Source organism: Myxocyprinus asiaticus, chromosome 29, assembly GCF_019703515.2.
Source record: "Myxocyprinus asiaticus isolate MX2 ecotype Aquarium Trade chromosome 29, UBuf_Myxa_2, whole genome shotgun sequence".
NCBI classification, from domain to species: domain Eukaryota; kingdom Metazoa; phylum Chordata; class Actinopteri; order Cypriniformes; family Catostomidae; genus Myxocyprinus; species Myxocyprinus asiaticus.
This window is the reverse complement of record NC_059372.1, coordinates 17413904-17432304: the sequence shown is the minus strand read 5'-3', so window position 1 is coordinate 17432304 and position 18401 is coordinate 17413904. Positions and strand designations below refer to the sequence as shown.

General features: G+C 37.4%; 1 protein-coding gene across 8 annotated transcripts in view; it reads right to left on the bottom strand.

Moving 5' to 3' along the window:
* kif1b (kinesin family member 1B) overlaps positions 1-18401 on the bottom strand; it is a 117601-nt gene that overhangs the window by 39287 nt on the left and 59913 nt on the right. For 6 of the 8 annotated variants that reach the window (XM_051662150.1, XM_051662152.1, XM_051662153.1 and 3 more), the window contains 8 exons: positions 16811-16890; positions 15889-15964; positions 13435-13514; positions 12324-12430; positions 11740-11823; positions 11378-11558; positions 10623-10695; positions 162-264 (listed from right to left, as the gene is read on the bottom strand). In XM_051662150.1, coding sequence (XP_051518110.1) covers positions 162-264; positions 10623-10695; positions 11378-11558; positions 11740-11823; positions 12324-12430; positions 13435-13514; positions 15889-15964; positions 16811-16890 — 784 coding nt within the window. Of the gene's footprint in view, positions 1-161; positions 265-2423; positions 7922-10622; positions 10696-11377; positions 11559-11739; positions 11824-12323; positions 12431-13434; positions 13515-15888; positions 15965-16810; positions 16891-18401 lie in introns of those variants that run through there. The other 2 variants (XM_051662156.1, XM_051662157.1) reach the window with 1 other exon arrangement.

Here is an 18401-nt window from a genome sequence, read left to right as displayed (position 1 = left end):
CTAAAATTTGCTAATATTAAATCTGTGGAGTGGTTAAAAAATTTGATTTAATGACTTCAACCTAAGTGCATGTAAACTACTAACTTCAACTGTACATGAGCAATATGAAAAAAAGTAACAGTTTATGATTAGATAGGATTTTTTCACTCAAAATCCTCTACCTTCATCCTCCTCCTCCTCTTCCTCCTCTTCATCGGGCGTCTCTGCAGCCAGTGAGCGAGTCTCCACCTGTTTCTGCAGCTCTTGCAGTTTACTCTCATAAACCTTTGAGGTGTGATGAAGAAAAAGGAAACTTACAGTCACTGAACCTCAGGAAGACATAGTAAAGCTTCAAGAGAACAGTTACACGGTAGCTTTTACAACTGTGTGCCATTTAGCTTGTTCATGAAAATGGATTTATTATATAAACTGTGAGGTTTCAGAAATGTGACTTGCTCTACAATGGCTTGCAATACAATGTCAATACACTGTGACTATAGTAAGACTCACACTGAGGTTAAGGTGCTGTGCACCAACATTACTAATTTTGCAGACTGATAAGGACAATTAAGATACTGTACATCCATTCACCCTTATTCATAAACATAATGAACAAACTAGACTTTTGTAATTGCTTCCACATTCAAAAGACACCACCATGATACTAGAGAGTTCAGGGTGGTTGCCATGGTGTTGCTGCTAAGATGCTCTGGGTGGGTTTTGGTGCTTTGATATGTGGTTGCTAATGTTTTCTGGGTAGTTACTTACTAGCCCAAGTCAAAAGATCCCACCCCCAAGTTTCTAGTCCCTAGATATGATCTGGGCTCCTCCAACATAAGTCTATTGAATTTTTCTAACCCGTATTCCAGAGCAAATGGTACAGGATGGGTAACACGCTAAAGTTTAATACATATGGTATGGGATTTAAACAAACCACTAAGCCTACATTTGAGCAAAACAATAGCAACCACCACTAAACAGTGGCTATGTAGAGAATATAAAACACAAACTCATATTGCACTGTCCAACCATCCTAAATAATTAATAACAAAATAAAAAAACTATTCCCTACTGCAGCAAAACTGTATTAAGAATTTTATTGGCACCAAAAATGTCTAGACTCTTTAATATCCTAAATGGAACTGGCAGAGCACAAAGTATTTTGTATTGCATTTCACCAAAAATGTGGTTAATACAAGTAACATTGTCCTAATATTCAAACAATCTAGTTGTCCCACATAGTTTTCTGACAAATGAGAATGCACTGTAATGTAAAACAGCTGTAAATCTACTTGCTCCAGATGGACAAAATAATTATTGTACATTTTTAGTTACTCAAACTAGAAATAAAGCATATTGTGGGGGAAAAAAGAGATGGGTTACCCAAAAATCACAATTCTGCTATTATTCACCCTCATGTTGCTTCAAAAACCCATATGACTTTCTTTCTTCTGTGGAACACAAAAGGAGATTTTAGGCTGAATGTTTGCCTTAGTCACCATTTACTTTTAATGTATGGGAAAAAATATGCATGAAAGTGAATGGTGACTGAGGTTAACATTCAACCAAAAATCTCCTTTTGTAATCCACAGAAGTATGTAAGTCATACGGGTTTGAAACAACATGAGGGTGAATAAATAGTAACAGATTTTTTTTTTTTTTTTTTTTTGGTGAAATATATGTCTTTAACCCTTTAAACTCTAAAGGTGTTTTTAAAGGTTTCCTGTTTCAATGGCATCCTCAAAATGCTTATAACTAAAAACAATTTTTTTTAAAAAAAAATCACTATCACTGTAATGAGAAATTTCAATTTTTTTATTGATATAGATTATGATACATTCTGAGACTCTCGGCCTAAGAAACGGCTGAAAAATCACCAAAATTGAGCCAAAAATGAACTTTTTTTTCTTATTTTTCTGATCTGACATTATATATCTCAGGGTGTAAATAAAGTTGCTCCGAAAAAAATTTTTTTTTGTTCCAAAACATGTCAACTGTATCTCAGAAAAATGTTGTGTTGATACTACTAAACATTTAAAAGTTATAGCATTACAAAAATCATAGTGTCCATAAAAGTCTCCATGTGTCCAAAAATCTCTCCAAACATAATAATTGTACATAAGAACTATTTACACATGCAATGCATGCATGTGGGCCCATCCGAAAGGGTTAAACCCAATAGAGTAAATTCAGGCAAATTGGGCAAATTTTCACCATTGAAATTAGTCAAAAAGTGGCCAATTTACATGAATTCCCCCTACCATGAGACTAAATACTGGCTGACTGCTGCCATGTCTTCTAAGAGCTGTAATGGATTATAAAATCAATATGATGATTACATCATACTTAAATCATTTAACATTTATTTGATTTAGAATAAAATCACTGCTAAGAAACATGATGTAATGTTTGTATAGATAAAGACATATGGCTCAGAGTGTCACTGTATTTCAAACCTGTCCGCTTTATTTCAGTCATGGTCTGAAATCTGATTTCCAGCACAAGTTTACAAGGTAATAGCAATATTAGTAAACCATCAATAGATCTCTGAACAATGAAGATCATATGTTGGACAAAAATGCCCCCCAAAACAACACATTACAATACATGGCCATTTGGAGGCACATGATGTCACCACTGCATTTAAATAAACACTAGACAGAGTGTGACATACCTTTAAAGGGTAATAATCATTGTCTGTTGTACTTCATACATTTCCTTAGCTGCTCTTGTGGTAGTTAAAAGAGTTGTTGTCAGCACCGTACATTACTGTTATTGTAGCATTCTTTATTTGAGAAGGGAAATGGCATACCTACATAGTTATTAAAAACAAAAAAATTTTGATGTGGCAAAGCTTGGAGTGATTTGTACTTCCAATTCTTTGCTCTTCACCTTGCATATTCAAGGTAAAAAAACAAGTAAAGCTCTATTGATAGAATCTATAGCCTGCTGCTGACTACCACTGAAAATAATTTCGACACATACCTCAGTTTGTAACAACAAACTAAAAAAAAGTGTTAACAAATCTTAATTTACAATAGACTTTGGGACAACTGTTGTGCACTTCCACACATTTTTTTTTTTTTTTTTTTTTTAAACTGTGGTGCAAAATGATTTTCTGTAGCTTAACTTGTATTCATCCTTAAATATTCCTTTATTAGCAGACCACAACTACTTCCGTTACTTTCAATTTCAGAATGTGCCAGAATAAAAGTTATGGTTAAACTTTTAACAGTTTCATACTAATATACTTTAGTACACCAAATCAAAGGGTTTAAAACAGAAATAAGGCATTATTTCTGACACCAAAAATATTCAAGAGGTGCATTTGCATGAAGCAATGTTGAAGCATGGACTTCTGACCAACTTGGCTAACTAGCACTTGGCTCTAGCCAGAGCAGATGACATGAAGAGGATTTCAGGACATGCTTTGGTAATATACAGCTTGTACTGGGTCACACTTGGGCACTGAGGCACACAATTGCATAATTATGTCAAGGCTTAAGCTGGGAAATCACAGTGACTCAAGTTTAAGGACATGCAACTACATTAACCCTATGTGGTCATAGTTAATATGAGTGAAAAGATTGTTAGCGAAGAAGAAAAGTCCAAGGTAAGTTTAATCACAATGAGATGTGTTCAGTGGCATTACATATTATATATATATATATATATATATATACATACATACATACATACATACATACATACATACATACATACATACACACACACACACACACACACACACACACACACACACACACACACACACACACACACACACACACACACACACACATAAGATGTGAATTCAAGTAAGATTAAAACAAAGAAAATTAAACTTATACATCTAATGATTAAAGTAGTCAAAACTTTGTGCATCATACACCTGTCCAGAAAATCTGATTTGGCTTTTAAAGGGAAAGTTACTTAAAAATTGAAATTCTGTCATCATTTACTCACCCTTACGTTTTTTTTCCAAAGCCGCGTGACTTTCTTTTTTCAGTTTAACACAAAAGGAGATGTTAGGCAGAACGTTTTGCCTCAATCACCATTAACTTGCATCAGATCTTTTTTTTTTTTTCATACAATGAAAGCGAATGGTGACTGAGGCAAAAAAGTTTGACAACATGAAGGCGAGTTGATGACAGAAAACTTGAACTGTCCCTTTAAGGTTATAACAGTTTTCTTTCCCAAAAACATGCATAGTCTCAACTATGAGCCCTGGAAACCATGGAAACAGCCTTGTTAGAGGTCCTTCCTTGTGTTTTCTGTGGATTCGCTTAACACACAGCAGACACCAGAAAATAAATTCTAATCATGTTGAGATTGAGAAGAACAGCAGACTGTTCTAGAACATTGACTCCATCCCGTGGGAACAGACTGCAACCCCCTATTGAGGATCAGAGTGCAGCAGACAGTTTTGAGGAACAATAGATGCAAAGCACGCTCTGAAGCGGTTTTGTTCCCGAGTTTCTCAAAAACATTGCTTAAACTGCATTTTTGGACATGGATGCTTTTTGTAGGGTGGTTTCTACTCAAAATAAAGCAGAACCAAATGTAATCAAAAAGGATGGCACTCTTTTTTAGATGAAAAGGAAACAATTCTTGCCAAAATTACTGTAAAAGGCTACATAATATTTAAGTACATTTAACTAATATTAAATGAGTGATTAGTAAAAATCAATGTACCATCTTCCCAGTCAGTGGCAGATTTAGGCATGGGCGATATGGGCAGCCGCCCACACAGACAAGTTCCAGTGTTTTCTTCTTATATTTCTAATGTTTACTTCAGGGTTCCCAAACCCTTTGAACAATACATTTCAAATAACTTTTCCTTGACCTTTGCATGACTTTTTCAGTTGTTCCTGATTACAAGACAAAAAAAATTTCAAATAATTTTATAAAGAAAATCATTTTACAAAAAGCAATTTCCAGCCAATGATATACTTTCGAGCTGAGCATAAAGTAATGACAAAAAAATTATAGTAACTATAAAAAAAAAAATCCATGACTTGTCCATGACTTTGAGCTTTTATTAATTTCCATGACTTTTCCAATCCTGGAAATCACAATTTTTAAATTCCCTGATATTTTCCACAACCATGGGAACCCTGTTACATTTAGGCACCAAGTTCAAGGATATTGCAAAGCAGACTGTTAATGACACATTAGTAAGGCACTTCTTAATATCTTTAAAAGCACTCCTTCATAACACTTAACCCAAATCCACATAAGGCAGTTAGAGAAAGGCCTTTGCTGCACAGCTTTCATAATCAATTCAACTATTGAATGGGAAGTACCAACCTAAGGACCCAATACTTAATGAAATAAAATGATTTGCATATAATGCAACAGTTTAAATGTCACTTGCATCTCTGATGCACATTTAGACATATTCAAGAGGATAAAATGTTCGCTATTAACCTTGCAATTCCAGCATTTTCTAAACATGCTGTCTATGCACCTTCAATGCATAAGCATGATTGAATTGTAAATATAGTGCTACTTTGACTAAAAATTCAAGTAATGATTCAATGTTAAGAATTCTCATTGGACAGTTTGTTTTAAATGTTGCAGTGTAGTGGTTATGTGTTCCTATGCTTTAATCTATTCTGACTGTCAGGACCAGCAGCAAAACAAAGTACTGTAAATGGAGGCAAATCAATGTGTTAAAGGCATAGTTCACCCAAAAAAGAAGATTCTGTCATCATTTACTCATTACATTTTATTGTAAACCATATGAACTTTCTTCCATGGAACACAAAAATGTTAAACATTATGTTCCTCTCATTCACCATTCTTTTTCATTGCATGTTCTTCCAATAAATAAAAGTGAAAGGAGGCTTTCATTCTGACCTAACATCTTCTTTTGTGTTCCATGGAAGAAAGAAAGACGGGTTTGGAACAAAATGATGTGAAGTAAATAGTGAAAGAATTTTCATTTTAGGCGAACCATCCCTTAAAAGTAGGGTATACCTAAAAATCAATTTCCAACCCCCACCCCCCCCCAATACAAAGTTTAAGGTTAAACAAGTTAATACTACAGTCAAGAAATTAAGTGTATCTCTTCCAATACTTGTCGTTCCCAATACTTCGATAATTGCATAATTAATTTAATTAATCCAGGCTCAAAAACACTGTTCTGAGATGTTGCTGTGGCTTGGACACCTTTAACCCACTTATTGCTAGACTTACGACCAATATGCATTGTTAACAAAGATGGGTGATTGAAATGTTGATGCCAGGTGCTCATGAAATATGGTATACTGTATATTCAAGACAGCAATTGCAATTTGGATCCAATAATGACAAGAACATTGTTCAATGTTTTAAAACAAGAGCCACAAAACAGTTTGGCTTGATGGGTACAAGCTGTCCAATGCTATGATGATTCTCTGTGAGTCTGTGATGTGTGAATTGTAGTGTCATCTAGTTCTGTATACGACTCTATGCCCTGGTTCCAATGTCACACTGTGGTTTCTCGACTACCCTTCAAATTGGGTGCAGACATTTGCCTACGCATACGAGGTGGGGTGCAAAAATTGTTGTGGTGGCTCAGCTGCTGATTGGGTGGATACTGCTTGTAGTTGTTGCTGGCATCAGTATTGTAATGACAGGACTGTGGGTGCTGTTGTTGGTGATAATAATGATGCTGGTTTTGGTTGTAGCGTGGCTGGTAATAGGGCTGTTGAGTGTGAGGCTGCTTTCTGTTCCCAGTGTGCAGGGACTCGTTAGAGTCTGTGGCTCGCTGGTTGCTGTTGAAAGAGTTACTACGGCCTCGTTCGTGGAGATTGTGGCCTTGATTATATCTTTGACTCAAGCCCTGCTCTAGATCTTTGCTTCTACGTTGACCCATTGGACTAGGAATAGAAGGGTATGCCTGGAATGTGGGCACCACATGTTCTCTGGGTTCTGCTGCCTCCCCTGTATCCTCCTCTTCCTGGACTGCTTCTTTGGGAACTTTCAACTCGATGACCTGTTCATCTGTGATAATAATATGAGTGCCAGGGGTCCAGGAGTTGCGATGCTTGGGGTTGCTCTTGAAGGGGAAGCGCAGCTTCCGGTCTTCAGGTGGGATAAAGCGGTGGGGACCATTTTGCCTGCGGAGCTGCTTGGAAATCTCTTGATGCTGGAGGTTCTTAAGGCGTATCTGCTCTTGCCGCATCCACTGCATACGCCCACGTCGGAACGAAGAATCATCATCTATCAACTTAGACACCTGCTCGTTCGCCTGTTCTTCATCAGGCTTGTCTTCAGCAGATTTACCCTCACTGGAACTGCGGGCCCTCATGGGTTCAGCACGAGTAGGTTTCTCCTGGGCCTCATTGGATATCAGTGGGAGAACTTGCTCCATCTTCAACATCTTGTTTCTTAAAGCTCTGATCTCTTCGTCCTTCATGTTGTTTTGCTGCTTGACCTCTTGCAATATGTCCTCCAGCTTGTCTATGTGGACCTTGAGGTCATCCATGTCATTTACACCTCGCCCATTGGTTAGGACATCTTCGATTCGCTCGTCCCCAACCCCTACAGTGTCCCAAACGTCTCGGGCCACTGCTCTCCATGAGTCTCTTTCGATTGGGTCTTTCTTGTTGTAGGCGGCACATAGCTCCTTCATTTTCACTATGGCCAAAGCTTCGATCTCTTGACGGGTGTGCCGGAAATCGTTCAGTGCCACTTCATAGCAAATTTCTTTGACTGCCTGGATCTTCAAATCAGATATGGTCACCCATTTGGAGTCCTTTGTAAGACGACGACGCTGAGGGATCTGGTACATTTTGATCGGCTCTCGCCTTTTACCACTGCTGGGTAAGCCACACTTTTTGACTATGGTTTGGAGCTTGCTGGGAGGAAGTTTCTCCCGCAGCGAGGTGATGAGTCTCCAGCTCTCCTCACACGACCTCTTATCAGAGTCGTCGCCACTATCAGAGTCTCCGTCCTTAAGAGAACAAAACAGGAAACAAACCAAAGAGTGCGAAAACAAAATGGGAAAATTAAAATGGGAAATCCAAATCAAAAGGAATGTTTTCTGTAAAGAATGGACAGTGTTGTGATATGCAAAATGGGAACCTCTAAATATGAGATGATGCTTTGCGATAATGAGATTATAATGGAAGCAGAAGCATCGCCAGTGTTATAAGCTATTTTGAAAAAGAGTTTATACATGTACATTTCTGACATGGTTGACTAAATATGACTACAGTATGTACGTTAGATGTATGGGGCAAAATGTATGCCTTATCAAATTTACTGTGCACTTAAACTACTTGACTATTAATAAACTAATAAAGTAATTACACAGCAAGTAAATGCACATTTGTTAACTGCAAGCCTATAGATATAATGTAGAGAACGATGCATTTGACAATAGCCAAACTTTCCAAACATGGAAGTGTCATCATTATTTTGATGTATATTGTGTACATCAACCAGTGCCATTTATAAGTTCACTGCAGACCATGTGCAGAAATTAATTCAAGTCACCATAATTCCCAAGTTGCATATCAGTATACAAAAAGTAAATGCAAGGCTTGACGGTCATGATTATGAGAAAAATGCCAACAAAAAGGGGACAGATGTTGCTCTGATCCGCTGTTTTGGTTGTTTCCGTGGTCTCTTTTGTTTTTGTAAAGTTTAAAGTTTAAATGGCATCCTCTTCAATTAGAGCTCTTGGAAGTTGCACCCCAAACATGCTTCAGTGGCATGCAAGAAAACCTTAAGAGTTTGCTTCATTCCCTCATATGAAGTCCTTGATAGAGAAAGTTTGGTTTTAGAGAGTTTTCTAGCTCTAGCAGTGGGTTAGACTCTTGCATGTTTATTACAGGTCAGTAAAAAGAGAAGGAAATGAGAAAGGAGGCTCGAAGGAGGTTAAAAGCATCCACTATGAGGTTAGTTGAGAGAAAATGCAGTTTCTCATTTTCCAGGTCAAGTAAACAAAGGACAATTAAAAGAAAAACTACAGTCAAATAACACAGGAGACAGCTGGTGACCGTGTAATCATGATTGTGTGATCAGTGCAGTGTGCAATAATATTGTCATTCTGTGTATGAGATTATGTGGATGAGACCATCAGAGCATTGGAAAGCTTGTCATCATTGATTGAGACCCCCAGCATGGATAGCTGTGTTATAGCATGCCCTCTGTGTTCAGCCAGACACAGATGTGTACAATTCAAAAAAAGAAGCTACAGACATCAATGAGAAACCACATTGTCACTAGCCTTCATCAACTACAGCAGAAATCTTGGGTTATGGCAACAATGCATTGGAAATATCAGCAATTGCATTGAAAACCAACAAACTCAGATGAAACAAAATCTACTTAAATCAAACATCGACTTAAGATAGACCATCTTAACAAAACTGCTCAGCAACAAATACTAAATGAGGTACTATGTACCCTTTAAATTAATCTGTTAAACATGCTACAAAAAAACATGCAAAAGCAGCAAATAGAAATAACAAAAGAAAAATTTAATTAACCAAAGAAAGGGCAATATTTATTCCATTTCAACTTAACTGGTACATGGCAAACCAATGTCTTACCATACGTGTCCACTGGCACGGAGTAAGGTGGCATTTTTTTTTTTTTTTTGCATTTATTCCCTATCAAAGCTGGGAAGCTGGCTTGTGCAGAGAATTGTGGAATTGACAGAGGACTGGAGGAAGAGTCGAGATCGTCAAAGAAATGCTTAACTGTACGCAAATGAGAGGCAAAAAATGCTAAGCGGCAGCCAATCGCTCAGGTGAATGCAGTGATATTTGCCCATCATAAATGTTTAAAACTCTTCCGATAATGCTCAGGATTTTGGTGGATTTGGTGCTTAATGACATTGAAACCTATTGCTATATTTCATTTAGATTTTAAATGCTGATTGCACGGTTTCATTGTGGCTATGCTGTGGCTGGCTTAACAAAAGTGTACTAAATTGACAACGTATGTATACTTTGGGCATTTGGAGAAAGTTTGCATTTTTTCTGAACTATAATAATGCATATTTGATTACTTTATTGATTGTTATGAAAACAATCATAAATCATCCTAAAGACAACCACACCACTACATATTTTAAAGATCTCTGTTGTTTTTAGCAGTATTGAACGGATTTCTTCTGGCCCAGTGGACATGTAGCGGTTACACAACAATTTCCTAAAAATACAATAAATTCTCAAATCTATGAGAGAGAAGTGAGAATTGTAATAAGAAAACAATCTTGCTGTATCAAACTGAATGTGTAAATCAGTTCATATCAGCAATGGAGGGCCATCGGCTTTCTCAATCCAGACAGAGTGGATTCAGTTTCCATGCAAAGAGGTTCAGCCATGCACTGGGATAAGTATTTCTCTCTCTCTCTACGCACACACACGCACGCGCGCACACACGCACGCACACAAAAGTCTCAAAGTGTCAGAGCTAAAAGTGCAGAATTAGTGCTGGTTGGACTTCAGCAGAGCAAGTGGGAAACTAGGGGCCATTTTTACTGGAAATGGCACATCTCTTCCCTCAGTCTAATGAAAGTTGCTGACAAATTTTGGAAGGACATACAAGACTCAATTGGAATGACAAAACAGGTTCTCTATAAACAACAAAAGAAACTAGAATTTTCCAACAAGGTTTACAGGAAGCAGAATCAGCCTTACCAGTCGCTGTTGTTCAAGCAGCTGGTCGGCTTCCTCCTTTTCTTTTTTGTAAAGGATCTCCATCTCTGTAAGCCTGAATATAATACAGTGAGAGACCACTGCATCAACGAGCTGCTCTTTCTTACGCTCAGTGTATTTTCTTTCCACAAGATAATCCTAAAAAAAATCCTTCTTACAATAATCCAATTCATATGTGATCACATACCATGCCCGTAAAAGAGCTTAAACTGTAAAATGTAGATTTTGTCTTCTGTAGTTGGTGGGTGGTTTCTTACTCGTATAAATACAGCAGCCATGGCTTTGGTTGGCTATCCAACCCTACACCAAGTATCAGCTAGACCAGTGGTTCTCAACTGGTTTTGGTACAGGACCTAGATTCTATTTATCATTCAAAAGATAGGATGAGGGTATGTCATGCAAACTGTCTGGCATCTGCCTAATTTGGCATGCTTCTACCAAGTGACAGATGAATTTTCGCCAAAATACTGTCGAGTTTGATTGGATGCATCAAAAAGAAAAGATATGGAAGTGTTTTCTTCTCCCTTTTAAAGTTATTAGGCCTTTTTATTTTGCTATCCTAACAATGCATGATTACATGGTTAATTTATGAATGACATTTTTTTTATTTAGCATTGTTTTTTCCCTTCTGTCCATGACCTTATTAGAACCGACCTGTGATCCACCAGTTAAGAACCACTGAGCTTGAGGTACAAGCTTTCTTAAATAAAACTACAGGACTATTAGGGATTTCGTACCTCTTCTCCATCTCTTGCTTCATGTCGATACCCTGTTTCTCCAACAGTTCTCTTTGGGCGAAGGTCCAGTCCACCGGCTCCACGGGGGTCTCAGCAGAGGGGGTCTTCTCACGCTCTGCGCGAGCCTGCTCAGGGTGGTTAAACCGGAACACGTGGTTCTTTCCCATGATAATACGGTTACCTGAGTAATGAGCAGGTATGAACACATTCAAACAACAATTTAGTTAACAAGTACATTTTGCACCTCACATTAGTAAATGATAATTCCCATGTGATAATTTCACATTGGTTTTTATACATCTACAATTCAACCAGATTAAAACATTGCTGTAAATCTGTTAAATCAGCTGCCAGTGACTCACCAGAGCGCAACTGGACTGCAGAAGTCACACGCTTTCCATTCACATACGTTTCAGATCCCTCACATGGCTCCAACATGACAATTACTGTAGGAACCGCAAAGAACCCATTACTTCCAGCAACAAGGCATAATATTACTAAATAAGCCAATATCTGAAAGGGTTATGCTTTTAAGTCATTACTTAAAACTTCCTCCTATCCCCAATTAATATGCAGAGTCAACTACAAGTAAGTCATTTGTAGGTTGATTTCCCTAAAAAGTATAAACACTGTGCTCTATGGCTAAAAAAAATCTGAGTATCCTGACCAACCCAGCGCTGCAATAGCTCAAAGGTGTAACGAAAACGAGGGGAGTGTTCAGAAAACCTGTCTAAAAACAGTTGGAATTTTTGCAATTCCATTTGGCGACGCTAGTGGCACAGAAGTTATATAGGTCGCCTTTAATGTTCATTCAGTAAAAAAAAAAAAAAAGTGGATAAATTTGCACTAAGCTGAGCATGTATCATTTCAAATTAATTTAACAGTTGGCATGTGAATTGGACTGCACAGTTAAATTAATCTGATTATGTAATAATTGCGTTCTAACCATTTCCATTGGCATTCCTCTCACTGCGGAAGATACAGTGTTCCTCTTTAATATGCGCTCCACTTAGAACGATGTCCTGTCTTCTCTCTGCATCTGTCTGGCCCACCCTATCAATTCAAAGACATCCATTTTAATTACCAAAGAGATTACTCCAACATCCACAAAACATAGACTCACTCATTTTAACTAATGCCTGACAGGCACATAGCTTTTCCTTACTCTTGTGTACTACTGTATATGTAATGGTAGCCAGCTGGTAGGAAGCTGTGCAGTGTGTAAACCTCAATCCCCTGGCCCCAAGAGGCGCACTAGCGACTGACACTAGAGGCTGTAGTTTTAGCCTCCTCATTAGCACGCCCGCCTCCCATGCTGGAGAAGCCGGTTCGAATCCCGCTCGGAGCGAGTCGAGCAGGACCGGTTACATATATATCTAAAAATTTGGTCCCACTTTAAGGTGTGTTTAACTACTATGTACTAATGTTAAAATACATACAAAACAATGTACTTATTGCGTAACTATATGTTGTTCTGCAAAATTCTCACAAGTTCACTTTTGTTGCTACTGAGCTTGAGGTACGGGTAGGTTTAGGGTAGGGTTAGGTGTAAGGTTAACAGTGTATTTACAGATGTAATTAAATGCAGGTACTCTAAATGTAAGTACACTGCAACAACATGCATGTACATAATAAGTGCATTGTATCAAATGCTCAAGTACATACAGTACTGTAGTAGTTAAAGACACCTAATATAAAGTGGGTCAAAAAAAATTATAAAAACAAAAAACAAAAATATTTTTTTGTTATGTTGATAATATAATTTGAAATGTAAAAAACTGTATTAAATTAGGTAAGTGTACAGCAGAAGCATTTTTACAAGTGAACTTTTGAACAGTATGAACCCTGGGATTTCTGAAGGGATTTATTAAAAAGACAGGAGTAGAGGGAAAAAATACTAGACAAAGCCATTAAAGAAAATACTAAGATCAAAGCACTAAGCATCACTGTGTCCTGTGTATAACCCTGGACTGATTGGAGAATGAGTCAGTCATAAGATGCCTGAGAGTAAAATACAGAATGGAAAATGTCTGAAAGTTCCGGAAGTCCTTTCATACCTTGTTACTCCATCTTTGATATAATACAGCAGACATTCTGACATCAAAGGATCCTCGTTCAGGTTCACCAGGTGAGGGGTCTGTAGGGGAACAGAGGGTCAATGAAAACACCTGACAATAAGACGAGACCATCCTGATGTTACTACAGCTACGGTTACACTAATACGTAGACCAATTCAACTGTGAAATAATTAGGTTAGATCTTATAGATTTTAGAATGGCTCACAGAATGTTCCAAAATGTGATAATGAATTACATCAGGCATTACGAAGAGCAAATGTTAACTAAATACTATCAGGACACAGCTTTGAAACTACTTTGTCACAATCTACCACTATACCACCAACCTTTTTAGGGGAAAATACCCCATTAAAATCAGTATAGACTTCACAGGGCCTTTCAACGAAAAGCTATGTGTTAGGCAGAAAAAACGAGAGAGATGCCATGGAGAAAAAAAAAAAAAAAAAAGAGAGAAACTGAATGAAAACATGAATGAGCAAACAATGAATTGACAGAGGCAGGCTAACTGTGTTGATGTGTTTCAGGGAGGAACACTAAAAAGACAATGTTATTATTGTAAACGGTGCCACCGATTTGCACTAATCACAGCAGTCTGATGCACACAGGCCTTGTTTGGCTGACGAAAGCATCGATCCCTGAAGATTACAGCTACTGTCACATTGTGGCCTCTTACGGAGCCACTTAGAGGACAGGGCGGGATTTTTTTCTAAAATAGTTTTGCATGCCCTCGCAATACATTGCGTTCCCTTGCAATACGTTTTGTGTGCCCTCGCAATGGTTTTGCGTTTCCTCACAATAAATTTACTATGGTTTTACTTGAGTAACTATATTTAATCTTGATATTCATAGTAAAACCATAGTAATAATACAAGAAAAGGAAAACTATGGTAATAAAAATCATAATTTTGTGGTTATTATGGTTTAGTTATCACAGGAATTACCATGGTTAATCTATAGTAAAACCATGGTTACTATATGGATACAGTATACTGCATTGAAACCATATTTTCCACCAAAAAACATGGTTATTTAACTTACTTTCATAGTTACTACAATATTACTATAGTAAAACCATGGTTTCTTACAAAAAACTCAAACAAAATATGGTTAGCCTACAACAATCATGGTTACTACAATATTACTATAGAAAAATGATTTAAGACAAAAACTATGGTTACTACACTCTACAATATTACTATTGTAAAACCATAGTTAAACTATGGTATCTCTATAGTAAAACTATAACAACCACAAAATTATTATTTTTACAACCATAATTTTCGTTTTTCTGTATTATCACTATGGTTTCACTATGAATATCATTGTTAAAATATGGTTACTGTAGTAAAACCATGGTAAATTTATTGCAAAGGAATGCAAAACTATTGCGAGGGAATGCAAAACTTATGGGGAGGGCACGCAAAACTTATTGGGAGGGCACGCACTCCGTAGCCTTACTCTCAGCCAGTAGCTCTTTTATCATGTCTGAATATCAGGCTATCACTGTCTCTGTCACTTTCTTTCCATCTGCCTGAAGATCTGAATGGACAGACTGAACTTGAAAAGCAGCATGGTATGAAAGAGTATATCATTCTGTACCTTGATGGGGATATTTATTCTAGCTCTAACTGCATCTGCTGTAGAGAGCCATTTCATTGACTACACAAAAAAGACAGATGATGAATGGCTAAATGAAGTTTCTCATCTACCATAACATTCATTCCAATGTAGGAAGCTGACATGCCCTGCAGTGTGACATGCTATACTCTACCCATTTCATTTAGCTAGTTATTCTATAATTATTAGGCAGATGGCTTTTATTATCTCATATTAATTGAGAGACTACATGGAATATTTGTACTTTTAAAAATTCCTTTGTCACACCACAAGACCATTTAAATTAAGTAGTTAAGGAATAAAGGTGATGAAGTGGTCACAAACTTGAAATTGTGCACCTAAAATATACACATTCATATAAACTTTAACCTTAAATCTTGTGTGATCTACCCGTGTACAAGGGCACTAGGTGAAACTAGAAGTTATGTGGAAAGGTAAAAAAAATACATTTAAAAAAAAAAAAAAATCAGTATTTCATAAGGGCTTTGCTATTGAAACAGTTTCTAATTGTTTTAGGCAGGAGCGTAACACGTTCATGTGGGAAAACTTACAGAGAATGTAAAAACCTTGAAATGTCACAAACCTGATTAGAAGAATAAACACTAAAGTCTTCAATAGACAATGATGTAGGTTTATCAGGACCAAACTAAATTGGATTCCATTGCAAGAGGAATGCAAAAAAAGATCAAAGGAAAAAAAGAGGAAGAGTGATGTATGATGAAATGCGATGAAAGAAAGGCCCAGACATGAGGATATGAGAAGGTGACTGATGAAGAGAGTAAAGGTGATTAATGAATGAGTTTACATGCGTTGTACCTTTTTTGGAGAGAAGACACCCAGCGTTCCGCCATCCTCCCTTATGGCCACGCCCATTTCTGCCAGCAGCGCCTCTCTGTGAGAAGGAAAAGCAAAAATCAGGCCAACGGAATTGCATAATCAAGGAACTTATATTCACTACACTGTTTTTATGAATAGTGAGGAATAAAGACAGATTCTTCAGCCACAAATGTAAATGCTATTATTATTTTCTCACCCTCATGTCATCCCAAACCCGTATGACTTTCTTTCTTCCATGGACCACAAAGGGAATAAATCCTGCAGAATACCCTAGCAACTCTTTTCCATATAATGAAAGTAATTGGGGATTAGGACTATCAAGCTCCAAAATTAAAAATAATAATTATTATTTAAATAAAAGTATCATAAAATTCCAATACCGCTATGTAGCAATACCGCTTAGTTACCGCTAAGTCTTCTGAAGCCATAATGTAGCCATTGTGTGAGAAACACACCAAAATTTTAAGTTGTTATTCACTGAAAATCCTTCACTTTAATTATATGGAAAAGACTGGCCAGTACATTCTTCAATATTTCTCCTTTTGTGTTCCACAGAATTAAGAAAGTCAAACAGGTTAAAGCGATATGAGGGTGAGTAAATGACAATTTTCATTTTTGGGTGAACTATTGCTTTAATTTTTGGGGAAAACTACTTGTATGACAAGCCCTGAGGAGGTGATGTGGTATGATGAATGTGTGTCTGAGAATGTTATCTAATGTGATATGAATGTGTATTTGATTGAGGAGTTGTTAGTGTGCTGTGTGATATTTGACAGCTTCTTGAATCTGGTACAGACTGGCACCAGCTGAGCAAGCACATACTGTAGCAAACACAGGCATGATGGGTATGGGCACAGGAACAATAGGAAGGGAGCCAGATGGCACCTAAGCCCTCACTGACCTCTCCATACGGATGGCCTCAGTCTTCCTCAGCTTCTCCTCCCAGGTCTCATTCAGCTCGGCTATGATCTTTTCTGACTCCTGCAGGAAAACAGACAGGAGGGTGAGCATATTTCAAATTGTAATTCAGAAATATATTTCTAAAATAGATAAATAGTCTTGGCATGACTACTTGGAATACTGTAGATGGCAAACAGGAAAATAAAGGATTTTTGTATACAGCATATTTTTAGAAATGAAACACTACTTTTTACAGCCACTACTTATTACTAAGTGGATTATTATGCTCTCAGCTCATCTTGCTACATGTTGAAACACAAGCAGCAAATAGTGGGAAAGTCATACATTTCAGGGTCATAGAGAAACCGAAATTTGATCAGATCATTAACCTGGGGCCACAGACTGATGTCTGGTAAAGGCCAGTAATCAGTTCAATATGGGAAGCTAAATACTACTTTCCTCTATTGTGTCTGGCCCTCATTGTCCTTGGCTGAGAGGAAGAGCAGAACCATCTGGCCTGAGGTACAGGAAGCACCCCCTAAATCCTTCCTAAAGGGTTAACACCCCAGCCATCTGCTCCTCTAAAGCAACACTAGTAGATCTCTTCAACTTTAAACCTGTCCGTTTATTTCTCTGATAAACACACAGATCACTATAGAAGACTGAAGCAGAAAATAATTTGTGTATTAAAGTGTAGAACAAAATACTGAAACTATTAAAAACATGACAATGCAAGAAGGTCGCGTTGAAATCGTTGTTTTTTTCCTCCCGTTTTGATGTCAAAATGTAAACAGACATGCACACATTGAATAAGTTGCTTAAACGCTGGTATAGGTGAAACTGGGGTAATAGGAAAAATTTAGAAAAGAGGTCACCCACGACAAAAGGAGATGTGAGGCTGAATATTACCCTCAGTCACAATTTACTTACATTGTATAGGGGAAAAAAAGATGAATGAAAGTGAATGGTGACTGAGGCTAACATTCTGCCTAACATCTCCTTTTGTGTTCCATGGAAGAAAGTCATATAGGTAGTGAACAACATGAGGTGAGAGAATTGTAATTTTTTTGTAAACTATTCCTAACCATATATGACATTTGACACTGTTTAAAACCTACACGTTGATTGTGCATGTAAAACTGGATTATCATCGTATTAAGTGTGTAAATGTAGACATAATATCATACTGTATAAAGCTAGTAAATAATGCTTACCCTTGACATACAACATGTATGGATGAAACACATTTCCCCAAGAAGGAAATGGTTTGCATGCAGGGCAATCAGATAAACATCTTGAAGTGACTGGTTTCCATGTGAATCACAAAGGACAAACGGTCTTCTCATAATGTTACTGACTGGGGTTGAGGATGCTCTCATTTATTACTATATGTCCATATTCTGGCTAATCCACAAAGAACAGGTCTATTTCTGTCTAATTTCCTTCCGAACTGCGTCGGAGTTTGACGTCACTCGTGCGAACCACTGCAGTAACCATGGAAACTAATAGCTGGAAGCTCTAGCCACGTATATTTTCCCTCTATTGCACACTAACCATCTCAAATGTTTGCTGAGAGAGTGGATGACATCAAG